The sequence below is a fragment of the Pygocentrus nattereri genome, chromosome 2, assembly GCF_015220715.1.
Source record: "Pygocentrus nattereri isolate fPygNat1 chromosome 2, fPygNat1.pri, whole genome shotgun sequence".
NCBI lineage: Eukaryota > Metazoa > Chordata > Actinopteri > Characiformes > Serrasalmidae > Pygocentrus > Pygocentrus nattereri.
In genome coordinates this window covers 49,963,821-49,986,592 of record NC_051212.1, presented here as the reverse complement: position 1 = coordinate 49,986,592, position 22,772 = coordinate 49,963,821, and the positions used below count along the sequence as shown (strand labels likewise).

General features: G+C 42.0%; 1 protein-coding gene across 1 annotated transcript in view; it reads left to right on the top strand.

The window, feature by feature from the left end:
- The window catches only part of clstn2 (calsyntenin 2), a 398,921-nt gene that overhangs the window by 234,169 nt on the left and 141,980 nt on the right, over positions 1-22,772 (top strand). The window contains exon 3 of the mRNA XM_017723092.2: positions 19,057-19,252. Coding sequence (XP_017578581.1) covers positions 19,057-19,252 — 196 coding nt within the window. The remainder of the gene's footprint in view (positions 1-19,056; positions 19,253-22,772) is intronic.

Here is a 22,772-nt window from a genome sequence, read left to right as displayed (position 1 = left end):
TATTTAACAGAAACTGACTCTAAAGCCTCAACAACTAATATATATATTATGATCTATTTATACCGGATCTATTAATATAAACGAAATAAGCTAAATACACACAGATCATTATTTGTGTGGTACTTTAAACTGGGAGGTGGCTAAATCGTGTCCAGGAATATAAACATATGACGCATCCTACAAACCCATTGGTGCTCATGCCTGCTTCTTTGTTCATTCCCAAGTCTCGATATTTATGCATGTGTATGTTCGTGACTGTATGGCAGCGCACAGAGATCTCCTTGGTCCTTCTGACATTCAAGAGAAGCCTCTTCAAAGTGTGAGGGCAGCCTGGCTTGCTTGAAGAGGGGCCTCCTGGCATGCTGGCATGCTGTGCTTCCTCTCTGCTTCTGAAGCTGACAGAGGTCACGGCCTCGCTGCTCTGACATTCAGGTCCAGAATCTACTGACACCATCCTCTGGCTGCGTTCCAGCTCAACCCTAACACAGCATAAGACAGAAGATCCATCCATTATGTGAACAATGAATAGTGCTATACACACAATAGTTACATGTAGCCTGATGTTATAATAAGAAGAGTAAAAAGCCAGCATGGTTTTGCTAGGGAAGACTTACAGTTCCTATATTTTATAATCTGATTTTGCACAGTTTTGTACTGTAATTTGTGGTTGTGTATATTATGTTGTTAGCTATGTTTTTCATGTTTGAGCAGTTTGAGCTGGGTACCTTTAGATGGCCATCTTCAGCGAATTGATTCAGCTAAAAATATACTATATGGCCAATTTTCTGCCCTGCTAGGTCTGACCTGGTCAACTGTAAGTGCTGTTGTTATGAAATGGAAGCATCTAGAAAAATAAACACCTGAGCCCTGAAACGGTAGACCATGCAGACTCACAGTGGTAAAGCATGTAGCACATAGAAAATCGTATTCTCTGTTGCACCCCACAACAGTGGTCCAGACAGCCTCTAAAGCAACATCAGCACAATGACTGTGCACTGGGACCTTCATTAGAGTGGACTCTGAAACAGTGGAAATGTGTTCTTTGGATTTCTGAATGATATTTCACTCTCTGTCTGATGGATTTGGTGGATGCCATGAGAACACTACCTATTGCAATGCATGGTACCAACAATAAAGTTTGGTGGAGGAGGGATAAAGGGCTGGGACTACTTTTCAGCGTTTGGGCCCCTTGGTTCCAGTGAAAGGTAATGTTAATGCTGCAGCATACAAAGGTATTTTAGACATTTAAATGCTTGCAACTGTGTGGTAACAGTTTGGGGAAGGTGCTTTCCTATTCCAGCATGACTGTGCCCCTTGTGCACAAAGCGAGGAAGTCCAGTGGCCTGCGCATTGCACTGACCTCAACCTCACCGAACACAGTTGGGATGAATTGGAACTTTGAGTGTGAGCGAGGCGTTCTTGTCCAACATCAGTGCCTGACTGGCAAATGCTCTTTTACCTGAATGGGCCCAGATTCCCACAGACACACCACAAATGCTGTGCCAGAGGAGTGGCTACAAAAGCATTATGGCTGCAATGTGAGTGACCAACTCCATGTTCATGCCCATGGTTTTGGAATGGGCTGTTCATGTAGATGTGATGGTAAGGTGTCCACTTACTTTTGGCCATGTAGTGTAGGTGATTTAAAGTTTAATAATAATAATAAAAAAATTGCATGGGTGTCTTCACATCAAAGATTTTCTTTTGTTGAGTTTTGGTTTAGAAGCCTCGCTCGACATTTTTAAATCATTAAAGCGCATCAATATGTTGTGAGTTCATGCTGCTCCTCAAAAGCGGGGTGTCTTGGATGGTCTGCATCGAGATAAGTGTGTCTGTGCCGTTTGCCTTTCATGTGTCACAGCGTGGAAAAAAAACAGTTGGACATCGGAATGCACATCAGCTGAAGAATCTCACCTCACACCACTGCATCAAAAACAACACTAGATTTTCTGGAATGACCTCAGCGGCCTTGTGCAAATCTTTTGGTTTTGGCAGGAGAATTAAAACGTTCCAGATATAAGTCTAGCAGTAGTGAACATGGCAATAGGTGTGAAATGCTAATAAAAACAGAAAGTAGCCATGTGTAAATTCTATATGACTATTTTAACCAAAACAGTAGTAATGAATGTAAATGTAGGTTCATTCTGAAATCGATGCCTGCAACCTGTTTTGGAAGAGTTTTCTCAGCAATACATGATACTGTCTGCTCAAGTCAGGGTTGAAGAAGTAGACCGAGGCCTTTAGTGTTCATAAGATGGTTGTTCGTTTGGCAGATTTTTGCAGTGTCATGCTATGATCATGTACATGATGAAGGTGTGGACTTGACTACAATAGGATTCAGACTTGAGGAACCAATGTGATTTGACTTGAGACTCCACTTGACAAAAGCAAAAGACTTGGATGTCAATTTTGACCCCCAGTAACTTGGACTTTGACTTGGACGTGAGTCTCCTGGCTCTGACAGACTGGAGGCCCAAAGTGGAGGACGTGTGGCGAGGCATCAGGCAGCAGACAGAACTTTCTACAGTTCTACTGTTTATCTGAATGGATTGGTTTCCTGGCAGAACTTGTTCACATGTGCATGTGATGTACAGCAATGTCAACATCTGTTACTGTGGTTACGATTTTTGTACGTTATTTCAAAAGAAATGTGAAGAATGAGAATTCCATCTCCATAAGCTAGAAACAAGTGAAGCAGCAATAGCAGTAAGAAGCCCTCAGCAGTCTTACTGGAGAAACTTATCAAGTGAGCATACAATTTTCCACAAAAGAACCGATGTTCTATCAATTTGAATGATTTTTATGGCATCCGCAGTTAAAACTAGTACAACATTCAAAGCTGACTTTCCAGTGACTGACTCTGCACCATTTGAGGTGGAACAGAACATCTTGAACAGTCATGTTGTTTTCTGCTGTTCACTGTCTACATTCAGTTCAAGGTAGTGGTTGGTTGCAGTTGTCCGAGCTAGTTTTAGTGCTGAGCAACTTTTTTTTTCCTTTTGCTTTTTTCTTCATTTTAACAGAATGCTCCCAAAAGTTTTTCTTCAACTGTGCTTTGAAAACGTCTTCTTCCACTACTCTTTGTGTCTATCGTTGTCTTAGTCATAGTTGTTTGTAACTTATTTGTGACTTAGGACTTGACTTGCCTGTATTGACGTTGAACTTGAATTGAGACTTGCTTGTTTTGACTCTGGACCCGACTTTGGCAGAATCATGGCTGACTTTGTATTTCTTCTCCTGCTGATGCTACAATATTATACTGAAGTGTATATCAAACCAGCTGTATGAAATGTTTCTCTTTCATGAAGTGTGGCATTTAACAGAAGGCTGACATTTCTTCTTGGGGTGCAATTTAGGCTTCGTTACCTGCATCGCTTAGGGACTCCGTTATTGATCTTTGCACCTGCAGTTCTCTAAAGAGAAAGCGACTGAACTGTAGAAGTATACAGATGCTAACAGCAAAGTTTTAAATGCTTATCTAAGCTGCTGGGACGCTGTGTTCCTCAGCAAGTCATCACTTAACAAGGAATGGTACTGCAATGGGGGCGGCACGGTGGCGTGGTGGGTAGCGCTGTTGCCTCACAGCGAGGAGGGCCTGGGTTCGATTCCCCAGCCAGGCGACCGGGGGCCTCTCTGTGTGGAGTTTGCATGATCTCCCCGTGTCTGTGTGGGTTTCCTCCGGGTTCTCCAGTTTCCCCCCACAGTCCAAAGACATGCAGTCAGGCCGATTGGACATGCTAAATTACCCCTAGGTGTGAGTGACTGTTTGTGTCTGTCTGTCTGCCCTGCGATGGACTGGCGACCTGTCCAGGGTGTATCCTGCCTTCCGCCTGAAGACTGCTGGGATAGGCTCCAGCACCCCCCCCGGCGACCCTGATGGAGAAGCGGCTTAGAAAATGGATGGATGGATGGATGGATGGATGGTGTTGCAATGGTTTTATGTGATTGAAACAAGAATGGAATATCAAAATAGAAAATAAACACTCAGGACATTTTGTCTTATCCCTTCAACAGTGAGGGTAAAAGGTTATTAAAGAAATTAGCCTTTTTATTATTATTCTGTGGAAAGTATCCTTCAATCATCTACAGTCTTCAATCTTCAGAAAGCAACAGCACACAGACAGTACTGCAAAATCTCAAAAGATCTCAAAAGTGGACAAATTTTATATGGTTTTAAGAATAGAATCAGCCGTGTTGAACAAAATATTAAAAAATCTCTACTTGAGTGAACTTGCTAAACTTTTTCTTGAGTAAAAGTAGCATTCACTTTTTGTTTTGCCTGGTATTTAAGGACTTTCTTTGTGCCTCAGTGTGAATTGCCTACTGCCCAGGCAGCCCCTTGTGTTCAGCAGCCCTGTGGCCTCCCTCCCATCTTGGAGGTTCAGACTTTTGCCAGGGTCATGGCAAAAGCGAAGGGATGAAGGCATGTGAATGAGTGGAAGAAGCTGAGCCGGATGGGTGCAACATCTGGGCAGCGATGCTGGTGGCTAAATAATTAATGATCAGAGAACAGAGGGCATCTGAAGTGGGAGGCAAGGAGGCAAACAGAGTCGCTAAAGACCAGGGAGGCCTTCCAGTTCTATTGATAGTTTTTTTCTTCTCGTTCTTTCTTTCCCTCTCTCTCACTCAGTTGTTAATCAATGAGATAAGCACCGCAGGTCTGGGATTTGTTCTCTCCCACACACCTACTGCCTCACTTTCCTAAACCCTCTCCCTACTGAGAAAGTCACCGGAGACAGCAGTGAGCGTTGGATGTCACATCGTCTCCTCTGGAATCTATTCTGCTGCTGAATGAAGGAATAACATGGTCGAAATGCTTAAATTAGTCATCATTTCCTATCAGTTTTCTTCTGTCTTCTATCTACTCAGAACAAGGTTGAAGGCACTAGAAGACTCTGTTCTATTCGGTATATGGGTGTCTCTTCTGATCCGACTCGGACGTAATTTCTCCGATATATGTCAGGCTCGGGTCTGGTTCAAATATCACGATTAGTTTCTCACTGCCTGCCCCCCACTCTGAATTTCCCCCACTTTAGATTTTCTCATTCCTCCTGTTTCACTTTCATTCCCATAAAACTGCTGGAGCCACCCATTTGTGAGTGATAAGGTTCATGCTTATGGGAAAAGGAATAAACGGGAAATAAAGCAGCATGTTATGGAACGTTGAATGCATTGCTTGATGAATAAATCAATAAAAGCAGTAATTCTGGGAAGCCGATTATTTAGATCATATTATTTCAGTCATATGCAGATGTTTGAACACCCCTAACATGTTTAGTTCATTTTGTAAGTGGAAATCAGTTAAATATGTCAATTTTTCAACTTTAGTTTCTGTTTGCTGAATTGGAAAAACATCAAATATAGAATGTGATATAACTTTAGCGCACGCCACATTGCAGTTTTATTTTTCTCCCAGTATGTTCAGTTTTGTAAATAAACAGTAATTGTACTGTAAAACGTGCAGAAGTTGTGTGCAGAAATCTGCACTGTCTATATTTTATATTTTCTTTGTGACATAACACTTTGGGTTTTTATTTTATCTTCGTCATCTGATACTTTGGATGATGATGGGCCAGTTTAGGTCAGTTTTAGATGGAATTTTGTTGGGGTTGACTCAAAACTTGATGTGGGACATTGATGAATGCATCTACAAGGTCAGATTCTGTCAAAGCCTTTTCAGGCTTGGGTCAGGTTCTTACTCAAAGTTTGATGACGTTGGTTAGTTGGGTTGGTTACAACTAGAAAACTAGTTGCATGAAAGTTTCACTTTGAAGCTTTAATTACACCAGAAATTTGGTGCTTCTTTATGTGCTGGTAAAGCGATTCAATAACAAAGCAAGTAAATAACAGTAAAAGTTGCATGCAATACATTTGTTTACCCTAAAAAATAATCAATACAACCCACCATCACATACAGAATAAGAGTAAAAGTAAGAATATTTATTGTTATTATTTGTCATTGTAGGCAGCATTGTAGAGCAACCAGCAGCGAATTTTACTGTGTAAAATTTTGGACACCAAGAGAGAAGAAAAACAGGCAAGCAGCCATTTAAACAGTATTCCGTTACCTGGCGAGTTGAGAAACATTAGTTTGTTGGAATCACATTTATTGTTTCTGGCCCAGGAAACTAATAGCATGGAAAAACTACAGTCTTTGCATAAAGTCGATCAAGATTACCTCATTTTCATCTGTTCTGATTCATTGTCTTGTCCATTTAACCATTAAAAAGTGGTTTGGTAGTGTTGTTTGGTAGTGTTGTTCGTTTTTGTGAGGCTTCATCTGCATTTGTATCGACTGTTGCTGGAACTTATTTCCCAAAGTTAATACGCTTGCCATTGTTGCGGTTGAATTTCAAGTGAGTTGCAAGATGCTTTGCAATGAACATCTCAATTTCAATTTAGCTTCATGTCAATTTCAGGCAACTAAAGTTGCAGAAAAGTTTCACCAGCTGTAGACAGCTATGTCATTGGATAGTTTTCCAGAGCACCTTCACAAACTCCCTAGAACTAGGAGATTCAAAATCTCAGCAATGACAAAAGCCCCCCGCCATGCAATCAGAGCTCAGAGTTTGCAGCCTGAATTGTAAATCCTAGAACTTTACAAGAACAATTAAGATAATTGCATTGCTTTCCCCCAAAGCTGGGAAAATTAATACGGATTGTCCCCGCTATTGAATTTCTAGACTGTGTTGGTCCAGTTCATTTGGATTTGTGAGAGCGAAGGGTAACAGATACCCTCGGCAGGACACCCAGAGAGCTGTTTATTAGCCGAAGGGTCAAACAGACGGCTGCCACTATCTCCCAAATGCAATTAGGTGTTCCTCTATCTTAATGAAAGACTCCTATGGGTGTGTATTGAATTCTCTGGTGTTGGACAATAAAGGTTGCCCTTGGGCTTTCATACTAAGCTGTAAACTTCAGTCCAATGCTGCACAACAATACATACTGGCTCAAAAAGAAAAAAAATACTGTAGTATTATGGACTACTATGGACGCTTGAACAAAAGAGAGATGAAATGGGAGTGAATGGGGGCTTGGCAAAAGAGAACAAAAGAGAAGCGTGAATGGAAAAAAAAAATCTATATAGGTTCTTTTGACTTATCTTGACCATGAAAGTCGAAAGTAAGTACACCTTAAAGATGCTCCGCCATATGTGCAGGCTTACATACATCCTTTTGAAGATGACCTCTTCTAGAACTTGCATTTGCTGTGATGCTAACCATGTTGGACAGTGCATTGGAGCGATCAAGGGGAAGACTGCACTTTCTTTTCCCTTAGTTTTCCTGAGGACACACTGTTTTAAAGGGATCAATTGACTGTAGGTTTGGTCAATAAGAGAAACATGTTCTTTTGATTTGTCAATTTAGCTATGATCTTGCTGCGGCTGGCCTCAGGCCGGAGGACGCGTATGTGTTGGTGTGCATCCACTTGTACCTTTGTGCTGTTTCTGTAAAACTCTTGAGGCCAGTTGTACAAGGCTTTTTGAGGCAGGTTTCAGATAATAATAAAGAAAAGCTCTGAACTGAAGTTCACTTGATGTAGTGCATTTTTCAAACCATTGGACACTTCAAGAAGTAACAGAATATACAATCAATAATGAATAAACCCCCTCAACAAGGTACTCATACACTTCTTCACCTGGTGGTGGCAGACTCCCTAGACCAAGGTATAGAGTCATTTAGTTGGTCCAAAAAGAGTCTGGAGGGAAAGGTCCCTCTCTGGAAGATGGGATCACCCCACTATGGTGTAGCATCATACAGACGTCCAAGTTGGGAAAACTACCTAGCCCAGACAGGCTTTTACACATTGGGGCAGGAGTGGTGTTGCCCCAGTGGCCAGCCCAGACATCTTTGGTGTAGGGTTGCTAATGCAGCCCAATGCCACTAGTCCAGGCAGCCTCATAGCTGCAGTGTGGCCTCACTCAAGCAGCTTGTCCAGGCAGCCATGTAGCTACAGTACAGCAAGTCATATAGCAAGCACATATGGTGTGGAACCAATCAAATAGCCAGTTCAGGCAGCTTCATAGCTGTGATGAAGCCCTGCTCAACTGGCTAGACCAAGAAGCCATGTAGTTGCAGCGTAGCGTCACACAAGTGGCCACTACAGGTAATTTATTCTCTGGTATTCTTAATGCATTTTGAGGACAGAGCTGCTCTTGTAAAGAACACAGTGGTGACCCACAATTAGCAATAAATCAATAAAGCGTGGGTTCGATCCCTGGTGATGCTACAGCCAGGAGTCCAAGAGAACATAACTGGCCTCGCTCTGTCTGGGTGGGTAGGATGGCCCCCCGTCTCCCCTCATCACTCAACACGATGCTAGCTGACGTAACAGATCTGGCGGTTGGCGCTTTCCTGCAAAACATGTCCGGCTGTCCAATGACGTTGCATGAGAGGTAGCTTGAAAAGATGCGGGGACACTTCACCGGCCTCGAAGGAAGCCTGTGCTAGCCTTCGCCCTCCTAGCACTGGTGGTGTTGTGCGATTGGGGGAGTCCTGACTAGTGTGTGGATTTGGATACGACTAAATTGTGGTCGTAAAAATAGAGGGACAAAAGGGGGAAAAGAGAAGACTAGTCTATTTGGGTAATGAATAAAATGACTGTATTTGCATTGGGGACAATGTGACTCCTGGGTCCTTTCACTCCCACTGGTAAATCTCTCTATAATGTATCATTTCACAGCGTTACATCACTTGGAATGACATTGTTTTTCAACTCAACAGCTAAGTTATGCAGAAATGTTGTAAAATCAGTGAGATTTTTGTGCCTCGCAAATATAGTGCAGTTTGAAGGGCACGATTAGCCAGTTTTACTCAGCTGAACGTCACTTCCAGGTGCATTGCAAGTACATATTGCGACCACATCAAGTCACACTATGTGCTGTGCCCTCCCACGTACATCTGCCCCTCAGTGCCAGCCTCTGTGTTAGATCACATCTTTTTTGTGTGTCCGACTGTCAACACCGACAGATGTGACCGACATACCGAAGGATCATTTTGACAGAATTGTCCTTGACGTCCATCCTTTGTGTCACATTCAACAGCGCTATCGCCCATGCATGTGGAGACAGCCGCACACTCAGAGAGGAGTAGAGAGGGAATGAGAGATGAGGAGGGCAGGAAGGAGGACAGAGGGATGAGTGGTCCTCATCAGCTCTTCTGCCTCGTCCTGTGCGGCAGGGACTAGTGAGTGGTGTGAGTATGTATGAGCGAGAGCAGCAGGTCATTAGTGGAGTGGCGGTGTAATCCAGTGAGCAATTAAAAGGAAAAAAAAAGGGAACAAGTGGGCAGCCCTGCACTTCAGTGAAGAGCTGGAGGAATCAAGGCTGAGTCTTATGATCTGAAGCCAGGAGCCATGTTTTAATCAGCATTCCCCACCCACACCTACTCTGCCTAAAACCAAATCAGGGCTGCACAGTATGGACGAAATACCGTGACTGCACTTACATGTGCTCACGTTTTACAGTCGTCTTGCAATAGATGAAAAAACGCCTTGGTGAATCAATGATGTAACACGGTGAAGAACCGGCCTGTATTATTTTTAATGGATAAAAAAAACGCTGTTTGGTTAATATGGACATCTTAATTCATCAATATGTCGTCATAATCAGCCGTGTTATTAGATAGAGGACTTATCTGCACATATACAGTTTTCTGTGGTTTTAAAAGCCAGTATCATGATAACGATTAACTAGAGCATTTTATAATCATTGAATACACGTTCTCTGTACTATCCATGTCATAATTCGTGATGTTTTTAAGTGTGCTTGTTTGATGTAAATTTGAAAGGGTTTTCGAATGAGGATATTCCAGATTTTAGTCTGTGACAAACAGCCCTCTTTACAATGGACGTCCCAACGGTGGTGGGAGTCAGATGAGCCTGGCTGGATTTTTGCTCACCTCAGCCGCAGCAATGATGCAAAAGTAAGTCATAGTCAGGTACAAGTTACGAGTTATTTTTCAGGGAAAAAAGCAGCAAATGTGTTTAATAGAAAATGATCAGAAGAATCAACAGCTAAATATTGAAGCACATTTTGCAATATTTACTGTGTCCTCCCTTTACCTTCATTACAGCCTGGGGTGGTCTTTGCACTAGGCCTAGGGCGATGAACCAAAGGAGCCAATATATATATATAGTGTGTGTGTATATATATATATACATACACACACCTAAGACACATTTTCAAAATCTATTTATTTATGTAGTTTGTGTTTATTTGCTGAGAAAAGTGTTAATATTTGAATAAACAAAATGTATAGAATATGAATTAATAATGACTATATTATATATATATATATATATATATATATATAATAAAACTAACTAATCAATAATGAAATAATCACATGATATGCTTACAACCATCTCACAGAAATCAGAAATATTGCATCAACTAGATTCCAGGTGAGCTCAGTTGCCCCATGATATCTTTTTGCAGTGTAGATATGCACCAGTCAGGAGCACCTCAGCTTTTTTAGAAATATGCATCTAGGGGTGCTTTCTGATTTGCCTTTCGCCCCGTGGCAGCTGGGATGGGCTCCGGCGCCCCCTGCGGCCCAGAGGGTGAAGCGGCTTAGGTTTCCGGTTTTTGCACGGTACTGGATTTCCGTTTGAATAGAGAATTACCTGGCCCATCCTATTCTGTCTTGCAAGGCTGAATGCTGTGTTTTAGAGGCCGTAAGCAATACCGATGGTTTTTGGCCTGCTCCAAAATATTTGGTCTCACATTAAACACATAAACTAGCTTGGAAACAGCTGGAAGCCATCAGTGCAGTGAGCAACAGTATTGACTCTTCTTTCTGTAAAAGGCTGTGTGCAAGTTTACCCTGCAAGACTTTTTTTAACATTTAAAGAAATCAAAGCGAAAAGCTCTCCGAAACTATTACTTTATCCGTTTGTTCAGTTCTGGCTTATTTACTGCCTAAAGGTTTGTTGTTAAGATCATTTAAAGCTTAATGTTTTGCCATTTTGGATTTGGCCCATTTTTTTTCCACGCTTTATGACGCCAGATGGACGATGACAAACCAGATATTCCATGTTTTAAATAGGCAGTGACGGGAAATACTGCCTACACCAGCATCAGCAGCAGCTTACTCCAGCTGATAGAACCTTCTGTCAAGAGGTCAGCTTTCCCCACTTTTGCCGTTGGCTGCAGCACCACCATCACCCCACACATAGACAGAAATGGCACTTATATACCAATAATGCTATCGCCATGGCAATGCTTACATGGCTGCATAAGGCCATTGATAAATATACAGTAGATTTGTATTTAAAAGATATTGCTAGACACATTTTTGGCTGAATTATTTGTATTTACCAGTTGGCGACAACTGAAAACCAGACCTTGAGATGTTTACATCTGTAAAAACGAAATAAATCAATGGCATATCCGTTGGAAGTGACCTCCCTTTAAATTATATATTGATAATGTTTATCAATACAGAGTCTATACTGATACACTGACCACAAAGACCCTCAACGTTAACTTAATTTCACATGGCCAATAAGAAAGCATACTAAACTTGTTTGAATGGCTCATTTGGGTCGGTCCTTGATCTTTCTTTTCCTTTATTACACTGATAAAGTTACGCTGCTTTGACCACGGATCATTCTTAGCACTGCAGTGACACTGAGGAGGTGGTGGCGTGTTAGTGTGTGTTGTGCTGGTACAAGAGGATCAGACACACCAGTCCTGCTTGAGTTTTTAAAGGCTGTGTCCACTCACTGTCCACTCTGAACTTGTTGGTTCACCTCTTGCTGTAGCTCATCCGTTGCTGGACAGTTTGTGTTTGTCCACAAATAAATAAACAAACAAACAAATTATTTTTACCCCTACCTCTTGTTTTCGAGTGCCACCTTGCCCCCTGTGACTGAGTTACAGCTTGTATTGGTTAGAATCGAAAAAAGAAAATTACTTTATTAACAGCTACTAGCACTGTTCTGTAGGTGACCTTGCCAGGAGGGTAAAGTTCAGCTCCTCACTGCTGGGCTTCAGTTACATTTAGGGCATCATACGCCTTCAGAGAGACAATTGCTTATTGACTTATTATAAGCAATTATTATTGCTTATTGCTTATTACCCACCCCTAATTCTTCTGTGCCATGAAGCTGAAGTCAGCTATTTGCCAGCTTCTTGTTCAAATTTTCCAGTTCCACCTTAAATCATGCAGCAGTTCTGACGCCTGATGCGCCAGAATGTAACTGCTGCACCATTTAAGGTGGAACGGGAAGTTTAGCTAGCTAGCTATCGAGACATCAGCAGACCACTATGTGTTTTTGTGCTTGTTTTGAAGTAAATTACCATAATTCATTGGAATGACATCAAACTAAGACAATACAATGGGTGTCATTAATTTTTAGCAGGGAAAATATTTACATTAGCGGGGTGCTCAGATCAATTGTGCCGCCATCTTTCGGGTTTTCTTTTTCCCCATAACACTCTGTTTGGAGTGTGTCTCTGAAAAACCTCAGTTTGGAGGGCCACATAGCCCTTAGCACTTCACCCTACGCCTCTAGTTCAACTAAAATTGGGACACCCTACCCCTAAAAGTTGGGGGTAGAGCTAAGTGGTAGGGGCAAGGGGTGAAATGGGACTGGGCTCCACTCTTATGGTCTATTACCTCTCCCTACTGTGCCAGCATGGTGATTCACAAGGACATGGAGATTATGGAAAATGCTGCTGGCGTGGACAAAGACAACTACATTCTATATGTCCTTACATGTCCTACATGTTCTACAAGGCCTTAGAAAATCATGTCCAACTTCATACGACTGACCTTTGTTGGATATAATTACATGACGTATGTATTGTGGCTGTAGAGGCCGTTATTACTCCATCCTCCATGGCCTGAATTTACTACCTATACTTGCCATGTTTTTACCTCCGAATGCTGGAGATAAAGCTGCTGCAAACCGAAATCAATGGTAAAGTGAAAACTTATCATCTTTTCATAACCTTTACTCAGACAGCACGAGCCCTAGCCCTCAGAAACACGGCCTTCCAAACACGGATTTAAGAGATAATTTTAGGCTGGGAGATCGAAGCCAATGCAACTTTGTCAGTGTTTACCTTCTCGGTGCCTGTCAAGCGTCCCTGTTACAAATGAATTTTGCTAGTAAAGTCCTAAGCCGCACACATATTACATGGGTGATTTCGTTTGTTACATCCATATTAAGTTACCCAGACTCCCCCTGCTCCTCGCTCCCATGGCTAATGCCGAACGCTTTTCAGCGCTGTCACATCTGTCGGCCCAAATTTAATACTTCCCCTTCACTTTAAACGGAGAAACTCCAAAGAGTTCCAAGCTCTGGGAGAGCTGGCAGATAGATTATAGACCACATGCTCATGCTGTTGCCATAGGAAGCGGGAAACGAGTCCATCCTGAGGAGAGTAGCTGAGTGTCCTGAGTGCTCTTCTGCAGACTAGATGGAAATCACTTCCAATCAGCCCTCGCCTCCACTTCTATGTACATTCCCGTGTCTATCATGCTTTCCTATGTGACGTGCCCTGACCCTTTCACCTGTCATCTGGATTTAATCTGGAAAATGCATTTGCAGCAACGGATGGAGCGGAAAATGGCTTTTACCTGCCACCGCGAAGTGCTAAGTGGAAAAAATTTCAGCCTTCCGTGTGATTTTATTTTCTATATATATAAATATACATGCTTTCTGGTGATTGTTGTTACTTTCCTCGTGCGTTTTTCCTTTCATTTCCCCATCTAACACTAATATTCGGAAGCGCAGAACTCTGGCGGAGCTTATCTCCACCTGAACACACCACCCGCCAGCTTTTATTATTGTTATTATTGTTGTTATTTGACTTTATTTTTCACACCGTTCCCATTGTTCTGCCATTTAATTGCGATAAGTCTGATGCAAAAGAAGGAAATTTAAACTGCAGCGCCATAGCGGAGCCCAGACTACGGAGGGTAAATTATTAGCTCAGCACCAAGGGGGCTTTTTTTGAGTGGTAGAATCAGATCGGTTGGAAGAGAAAAGGAGGGAAGAGCGAATGAAATAAATAAAGGGGCAGAGAATGGGAAGGAGAGACAGAGGGGGAGAAAAGTTGGGCTTATCTGGCCGCGGCAGCACTACTGCGCATATGGAGCATGGAGACGCGCCGCTGTTTGTTCCACAAGCCTGCCGAGCTTTAAGTGATATCAGCTGTCACAGGGGCACAGTCCTGCCCCCACATCACACTTCCATTTCCCCAATCCCTGAAAAAAGGCATGCTGGGACTGAGCAGAAGCAGAGGCAGAAAGAGAGAGAGACCTAGGAACTGATATAATGGCAAGACAATGTCCTTTTTTCCTGGTTCTCGGAGTTGCCATGGTGGCAGCAGATCTTTTCTTTTGCCTGTGTGGGCAAGACTGCTGTACTGATGTACAGTCAAACGGATTCAAGGCCGGATGTATTAAGCCTTTTGAGGCAGGTTTCAGGTGCAAATATGACTGCATTCTGAGCGGAAAAGCATGCTGGAATATGAGCCTTTACTAGGAGTTTTACATTTACATTTACAGCATTTAGCACACGCTCTTATCCAGAGCCACTTACAAGAAGTGCTTTGTCTATCTAAAGTATCTTTGCTAGTTACCAATAGCTTAGAGAAAAAGACAGTCCTGGGCTCAGATACTGCTAGAAACAAATGTCACTGCATATTCATGTGCTCTGTATGTAGAATAATGCAACATGGCTTTCTATACCTCATACATATGTATTTTCAAGCAAAATATGGGCACAAAAAACAGTGGAGATATTGGAAGTTGGGCTGATTGCATATTCTGCTCTGCCGAGAGACGGTGACCAGCTTTGCATGCAAGTTCCGCAGGGATGGCCACTGGTGCCACAATGTGTTGTCAAGTGCTATGGGAATTATAATTGCAGCAGATGTAAATGACCTGCCAAAATAGTGCTGGAAATACCCAGAACAGTGAGGATGGAATCTACTGAAGCCGACCGAAAACTCCAGACTTCTAGTCTTCCAGTGCTTGTGTCAATCAGGGAGCAACCCAAGGCACAGGACTGTGCAAAAGAGCAAGGAGCACCATTCATATATTTCAGTTCCAGTCAAACAGACATTAAGCCCAAATTTTTCAGGGCTTCTCTGAAGAGAATAGGTGTAAAACAATCCACTTACACAAAGAAAGGAAAACCAAAGTAAAATCAAACTGGAGTGCAAGACGGTTGGATCCTGAAGATCCAGCAGAGATTAACTTCAAACCTATCTGCACTCTTAAAGATGGTGCTTCAAGGGTTCTTTAGTAAAGAAAATGTTTTTTTATAGAACCATGAATACTCAAAGAAACCTTAGCATGATTCAAGGCCTCTTTGCATCATGAAGCATTCTTCAGACTGATGGACAAAGCGATGTAGATAGGGAATGAAAGTGTGGAAATGGTGTGTCCTTCACACTGTTCACCTCCTACATAGACTGCTTTGTGTGTGTGCGTGTGTGTGCACGTGTGAGCATGTGTGTGTGCGCGTGTGTGCGTGTGTGTATGAGGGTGGGAACTGACTGGCTGCTGACTGGCTACAGCTGCTAAAGGAGAACCCTACGCTGGACACACTGGATATTTTAAACATTTGGTATTTTTGTGCACTGTTATGACTGTATTGATTAAAAAAAATAACAGTAATGTGGTGGGTCCACCAGACCACTGAGTAACAAACACATCAACACCACACAAGGGTTAAGAAAATTCTAGGAAAAAATAGGGAATTCTAGAAAAAGAAAATGAAACCTCTGAGAGAGCAGAAGAACTAAAATGAACGAAGATATGGTTACAATTCAGTTTGAACCCAGAAGCACCAACTCCTCTTTGAAATAATGGAGATGTGACATAAATCATGAAAACTTAAAAGGAAAGGAGACAAATATCCACTTGATTGTGGACAAACTTTATGTTGTACATGAGTGGACATGAAGAACTACCTGAGCACCTCTAGCAAGCAATAACGTCCAGGAAAAAAAAGGGAAAAAGAAATAAATAAAAAAGAAAGCAGACATATGGTGTGTTGTAAGGAAGCCAGTTAGGCATAAGTAGGCTAGTGAAAATGCTGAATTGAGCTGATGAATAATATATCAGTCCTACTAACAACATGTGCAGCTCGTCTGCAGTCTGTTAGTTCAAGGAGATTATTGCACTGCACTGCTTCACTGCAACTTTTAAACCCTGCACCTCACAAGCAAAGCGGAGCTAGTAGACAACATGTGTGAAAACAAATATCCAGACACTATACTTATAAATATCCACAAAAAAGTACTTTGTTTCAAAGTCATTTTTGGCAGATACTAATGACAAGAACTACAGGGAGATTCACTCGAATGAGGCCTCAAATATTCTGGAATTACTCTCACTAGGACAAAGCAATCTGAACGTAACAACATGCAAAGTGCTCCTCAGTATATGGAGCTTCTAAAATGCCAGGAAGCCCCTGCATCGAGGGTCCCTGCCATCTTTAACTCCCCAAGGTTATGAGGGTCTCTCTGATGGACTGTCCAAATCCTTCACTAGTTATCAATAGGATTCAAATGAGAAGATTGGCAGGGCCATTCAAACAACATCGTCTTCTTTATAGAAACAGTCTTGCATTGTTTTGACTGTATGTTTGGGGTTGTCATGATTGGCCCCTCCCAGTCCTCCATGTGCTTTAGTTTACTTCTGGTCTTGTCCATGCGCTTCCTTGTTTTGATTCTTCCCTGTCCTGCCCCCTTGTTTCCAGACCCTGCCATTGTTCTCACCTGTGTCTTGTTAACCCTCTTGTTAACCACCTGTGTCTTGTTAACCTGTTCTAGTATTTAAGCCCTGTGTTTTTCCCTAGCTGTTTGCTGGTCTTTGTTGACTCTGGACTGTTTAGACCCTGATTATGGATTTGTCCCTAATAAATCTGGCTTCTATCAGCATTTGCATCTGCCTCATTATCGCTCCCCTGCGTTACAGGGGTCATGGTCTTTTTGAAACGGCCACCTTCTACCCCGATTCATGTTCTTTGATGAGATTAAAATCTCCCCTCTAATATCTCCCGGTGCGTTCCTGCAATCATGTGTCCTTCAATGACATGTAATGCCCCAGTACTGTTTCCAGAGAAGCAACCCATTTCACAGTGCTCCCACCTTCGTAATTTACTTTAGGCATGTTTTAGGATCATATGGCCAAGTCTTCTTTCTCCAAGCATGAAGAACTTAATTACTACCAAAGACTACCTGATTGTACATTGTTCCATGAATCTGACTTGCCTAAATGCTTATGTGCCAATTGTGAATATCTACTGATTTTTTTAACCACAGTGTTTTGCGTGGGGTGTTGGAATGGAGATGATGGCATTGTCGATCATAGTTTATTCATATTAAATGTTCTTCTTGCTGCTTTCAAGTCATTCTGCAGGTCTGGATGGTCTCAAATGTAGTCTGTTAGTATATTATGGAATTTTTTGCCATGAAGCCCTGGGGAAAGAGAGAGTATCACATATGTAATGAGTTCTGGCTTCAAATAATAACTCAAACTCCCAGAGCTCTCCCATTATCACATGACACAAACAAAGCTAAACTAGACAGGACATGTTTGTGCTTTTATGCGTAGTGAAAGTGCAAACTATGGATTAATATGGGCTTGTGAAATTGTAGAGTACCTTAATGTCTGTATCCACACGTTGTAATCATGGTAAATGCTTTTATTTGGCTGTGTTCAACAAGCAGCTCCTCTGTTTCCACTGTCCACATGGTGATCTTTTAACCTTTTTTCTGTGCCCCTCTAGCTCTCACATTGGCTAGTTACACAAATCACTCAATGAGCTCCATCACTGACCATCTTATCTACAGAACCTGTAAATATTCTGGGTTGTAAAAATTAAAAACCTTTGAAAGTCGCCCCAGAGCTTGATCAGGTGGCCAAAGATGGACTCCTTTCTCCTCTTACTCTGCCAGATCGTCCATGGCATCAATCGCTTCCCATCGAGCTCAAGCTTTAAGGTTTCTACTAGGGCTATATGGCTTTTTATGGCATTGCTCAATAAGGTTGTCCCTGAAAACTGTAGGAAGCTCCTTCATCTTCACCATAATTGGTTCTTGTTGAGTGAAATCTTACCATCTTTTATAATTGACAGAACTTGCAGAAGAATATTTATTTCTGAGCTTGTTTTTCTCCATTTGAACATCTTTATTTATGCTTCTAGATTCAAGCTTATATTTATTATTACAAAGTCAGAAGACACTGTATGTACATTTAGAGGATATTTGTTTTAGAGGTATATTAAATAACCTAAATGAAAGTGTCAAAGCCTTAATAAATTTCAGATTCACTGTGAGCGCATTGCGGATGCATCATGAGGCATTACGTGCTGTAGCTTCTCACGTCCAAACATCTGGCCTTCAGTCTCTGGATGAGGGAGATATGTTTTCAAGTCAACGCCACAGCTGTAAATCCGTGCAGCTAAAGCTCCTCGCTTGGGCGAGAGAGGAAGAAAGGGGTGAGCAAACATCCGCAGTTCATTATTACAAGGCAGTAACAACTTTCACAATTAAACTGTGCCTGTGCAGCCAAGACAAAGCCCATTACGCTCTCAATACAGCTTTCATAATTGAATTGTTCTTAGCTGGGGAATTGAAAGGGGGCCGGTTAACGACATGCCCTTGAGCGCAAGATTTGGCAAACTGTTTTGTCCCATACTTTCCCGATACTTCGGCTTATTGAGCGGAAGGCGAGTGATGAGAAAGAGAAAGGCTATCAAAATTCGATGCAATAAGCAAATTCAAAATGTCAGGCTTGCATGCTGTGTGTTCTGGCGCAATGCGATTCTACCTTCGCGATGAAGCAATTACAGCGAGCAGGCAGTCATTCTCCGTCACCCAGCACGAGCCAGCTCAGCTCTAAAAGCACACAATGCCCTGAATATTATAGTATGGTGGCAGGGGGGGCGACCTGCTGAGTGAAAGTTATACTCGATGATGTCTTGTTGAGATGCAAGCGGAAAAGAAAGGGCCATTTGTGTGCCTGTCTGCATGTGTATGTTTTCCCGAAGCTCAGTGTTTCTCTCTTGGGTCTTGTCTCTTTGCAGGAGAAATCTGTGCATTTAAAATCCATGGGCAGGAGGCGCCATTCGAGGCGGAGGTGCTGAACAGAACATCGGGTGAAGGTGTGCTGAGGGCCCGGGGCCCCGTCGACTGTGAGCAACAAAAGGAGTACACCTTCATTATCCAGGCCTACGACTGCGGGGCCGGTCCCAATGGAGCCGGCTGGAAAAAGAGCCACAAGTACGTAGAGATGACTAATACAGTATATGGCTCGCGATTAATCGCGATTAATCGAGTGTTTTTTAGTTAATGGCGATTAATTGCATTATTTTTGTGTGGTTAATAGCGAGTTAGTTGCAAACCATCTGATTATTTTTTGCAGTTAATTGTGATTAATCTGATTAGTTTGTGTTGTTAATCATGATTAATCACATTGGTTTGTGTAGTTAACGGCAAGCTTTGCATTATTTTGTGAGAATGATCACAAATGATTGTTTTTTTTTAAAGTTAGTCACGGTTAAACAAATTTGTCTTATTTGCTCATGCAACATCCTACACATCCTCACATTTTAATGTGCAGCTACTGTTTATTTGCTGATTTTAGCCTATTGGAAAGCAAAATAAAGCAAAACATTTATGGCACATTTTATCACTTTTGTTTTATTATTTTTTTTCCAGTATGTTAAATTCAGCAAATAAAAATAGAAATTTTGCACAACAATTTGCAGAAAATGCCATATTTACGTTTGTTACCTGTAGAGGATATCATAACTTATTTTTGCTTAGAAAGTCAACAGATCATTACCAAACATTTGCATACGACTGTATTTGATGCTGAAGAAATATTTCCCATTTCTAAAGCAACATATTTTACTGTATCCATAAGCAAAAAGTGTAAAGTTTTTTTTCTTTGTTTTTTTTTCCCAAGAAGTCAACACCATTATTTCATAATGATGCACAACACAAGGGTTGAACCTAAACATTCAATTTTACCAGTTGCAATTTAAAATTGAGTGGAGTTAATTTTCACATATCAATGCTGTCGGAACAAAACCTTGTGTCTCCATTTTTAAATGAATTCTTATCATCTCTTGTATTACTGTTTAACTTTATCACCTGTCTGTAAAGCACTTTGAGCTGCCACCGGCGTGAAAAGTGCTCCATAAATTTACAGCGTTTAGCAGATGCTCTTATCCAGAGCTACTTACGAGAAGTGCTTTGTCTATCTGGAGAAAGTATCTTTGCTAGTTACCAGTAGGTTAGAGAGAAAGACGGTCCTGAGCTCAGATACTGCTAGAAATAAAAGTCAGTGAAGATACCCAGAAAAAAGGAACAGAGTTGGGCACAGAACTCGGTGCCATGCAATGCAATACAATACAATTAACTACAAAACACAGTGCAATACAATAAAATATGATATACAAGTGCAGCACAATATACTGCAAACAATACTTACTTCAGTGCTCATTTAAGTGCTGTGTGAAGAGACGGTCTTCAGTCTGCGTTTGAACCATTGCCATCAAGTAGGTAGAGGCTGGTCCATTTTTGGCTTTGTAGGCCAGCATTAGGGTTTTAAATCTGATGCGTGCAGCTACAGGAAGCCAGTGAAGGGAACGCAGCAGTGGGGTGACGTGGCTGAACTTGGGCAGATTGAAGACGAGCTGTGCTGCCGCATTCTGGAAGAGTTGCAGAGGCTTGATGGCCTGCATGGGAAGACCAGCCAAGAGCGAGTTTTTTAAAAATGATCATTATGATTTTCTGATAAAGAAACTTTTGTCTGTCCGCACTTAATTTCTTAAAATTCACAGCTCTATTTAAGAGAATTCTGGATTTCTGTGTTTTTTTTCATCGTGTACATTGCGACCGCCAAACAGAGCTTCACTTGGCAGGTCTTTAGTGGCAGGTCTTTAGACTGCTACAGGAAAAAGGACACCAATGTGCTCATCGCTGTCACAGTGACTTTATGAATAGCTCGTATTTACCGTGACACACATTTTACAGGGTTTAGTGCTGTTACTGCCCAGTTTGGCAGTATGTCGCCCTGTATATCTGTCAGTTCCAGTAAAAAACAGAATGAGAAGTTATGAATTGAATTGACTTCAGAACCATCAGCCCACTGTTCTTGCACACAGAGGAATTAGCCCATCGCCTTTAACCCATGTGTAATGAAACACCCACATACACACACACTAGGGGCCAGTAAGCACACTTGCCGAGCGGTGGGCAGCCCTATCCATGGCACCCGGAGAGCAAGTGAGGGTTTGGGTGCCTTGCTCAAGGGCACTTCAGCCAAGGGGATCAAACCGGCGGCTTTCTGGTCACAAAGCTGGTTCCCTAACCTCCAGCCTGCAGCTGCCCCCAAAGTATCTCCACTTCATTACAATATGTGCAAAAAAAACTGGCTAATAAAAAAAATAACCTCATTTTTTAGCCTTTCGGTTGTGTTCTACTGATGACATAGAGCTAATGCTGCGTAATAATCACTGTGGGAGATCAGAACTGGTGAAAGGATTAAGCCATATTAGGTTTACCGTTATTTTTTAACAAAGCAAGCATTTTAGAGATGCATTCCTCTCTGCATTTATAGCCATTCATGCTTCCATTCATTAACTCAGCTGCAGAGCACATGTATAATTTTATTCTCAGTACGCCAGCATTGCACAACACCTCCATTTACAGTACTAAAGCTCAGAAGTTGACTTTACTCAGGGGTTTTAACTTGACGATTGCCTTGAGCCACCTAAGTTGTCTGACTGAACCCACTAGTGTAACATTTAATGATTCCTGTAAGAAGGGAAAGTAAATAAAGTCGGCTCGACTCATCACCCAAGGCCATACGTTCTTGTGACATTTGATGTGTCGGGGCGGCCTGTAATACAGCATTTAGGGCTGCTGGGTATGAGGAGCACGTTCTTTCATCCCGAGTTTAGTATGCGGAACACATTTTCTACACAAACCGTGCTCTCATGTGTTATAGCTGACATGCGTGTAGAAAAGTAAGGGAAATGAATTCTGCAGCGCTTTACATCAAAGCTGAGCAATAGCAGTCGTTTTAATATACCATAATGCATCAGAGCTGATGGAGTAATCTGCAGGGAGATGTAGGACATGTAACATCTCTTACAAGCACTAGTCAAATGCAACGGGTGCTACAAGGACATTTACTCCAATTTGTTCAGATGATTATGAGCTTATAGACACTCTGTTGTACAATACGGCTGAATGACATTGGAGGAAAACGTTGCATTGACATTTTAGGCTGTTATGATAAACGTCGTGATACTTAAAAAAACAGAAATTTAGCCTGATAAACTACTCTCAAGTCTACTAGTTATCAGCCAAGCAAAGGTAAAAGTGGGTCAAGAGAGGAAAAAGAGAGGGAAATTCTTATTTCTCCATGTTCAGGTGACCTGGGATACCATTGCAATGACCAAGCAACGCTTTAGCAACCACCTGATAGCATAACAGCCCAGGAACACCTTAGCAACCACCTGCAATGCCATCACAGTGGCCTACCAACACCTCAACAACCACCTAATTGTATAGTAATGGCTAAGAAACAAGCACTTGGCATACCATAGCAACACCTGGGATTGCGCATCAATGGCCTAGCAACAGCTTAACAATAACCTAGCATAGCATCAGTTTAGTGGCACCTTTGCAACCACTTGGGATACCATAGCAACAGCGAAGCAACACATTAGCAGCAACCTGGGATACCATAGCAATGGTCTAGGAACAATGGCCTTGGAATGACATA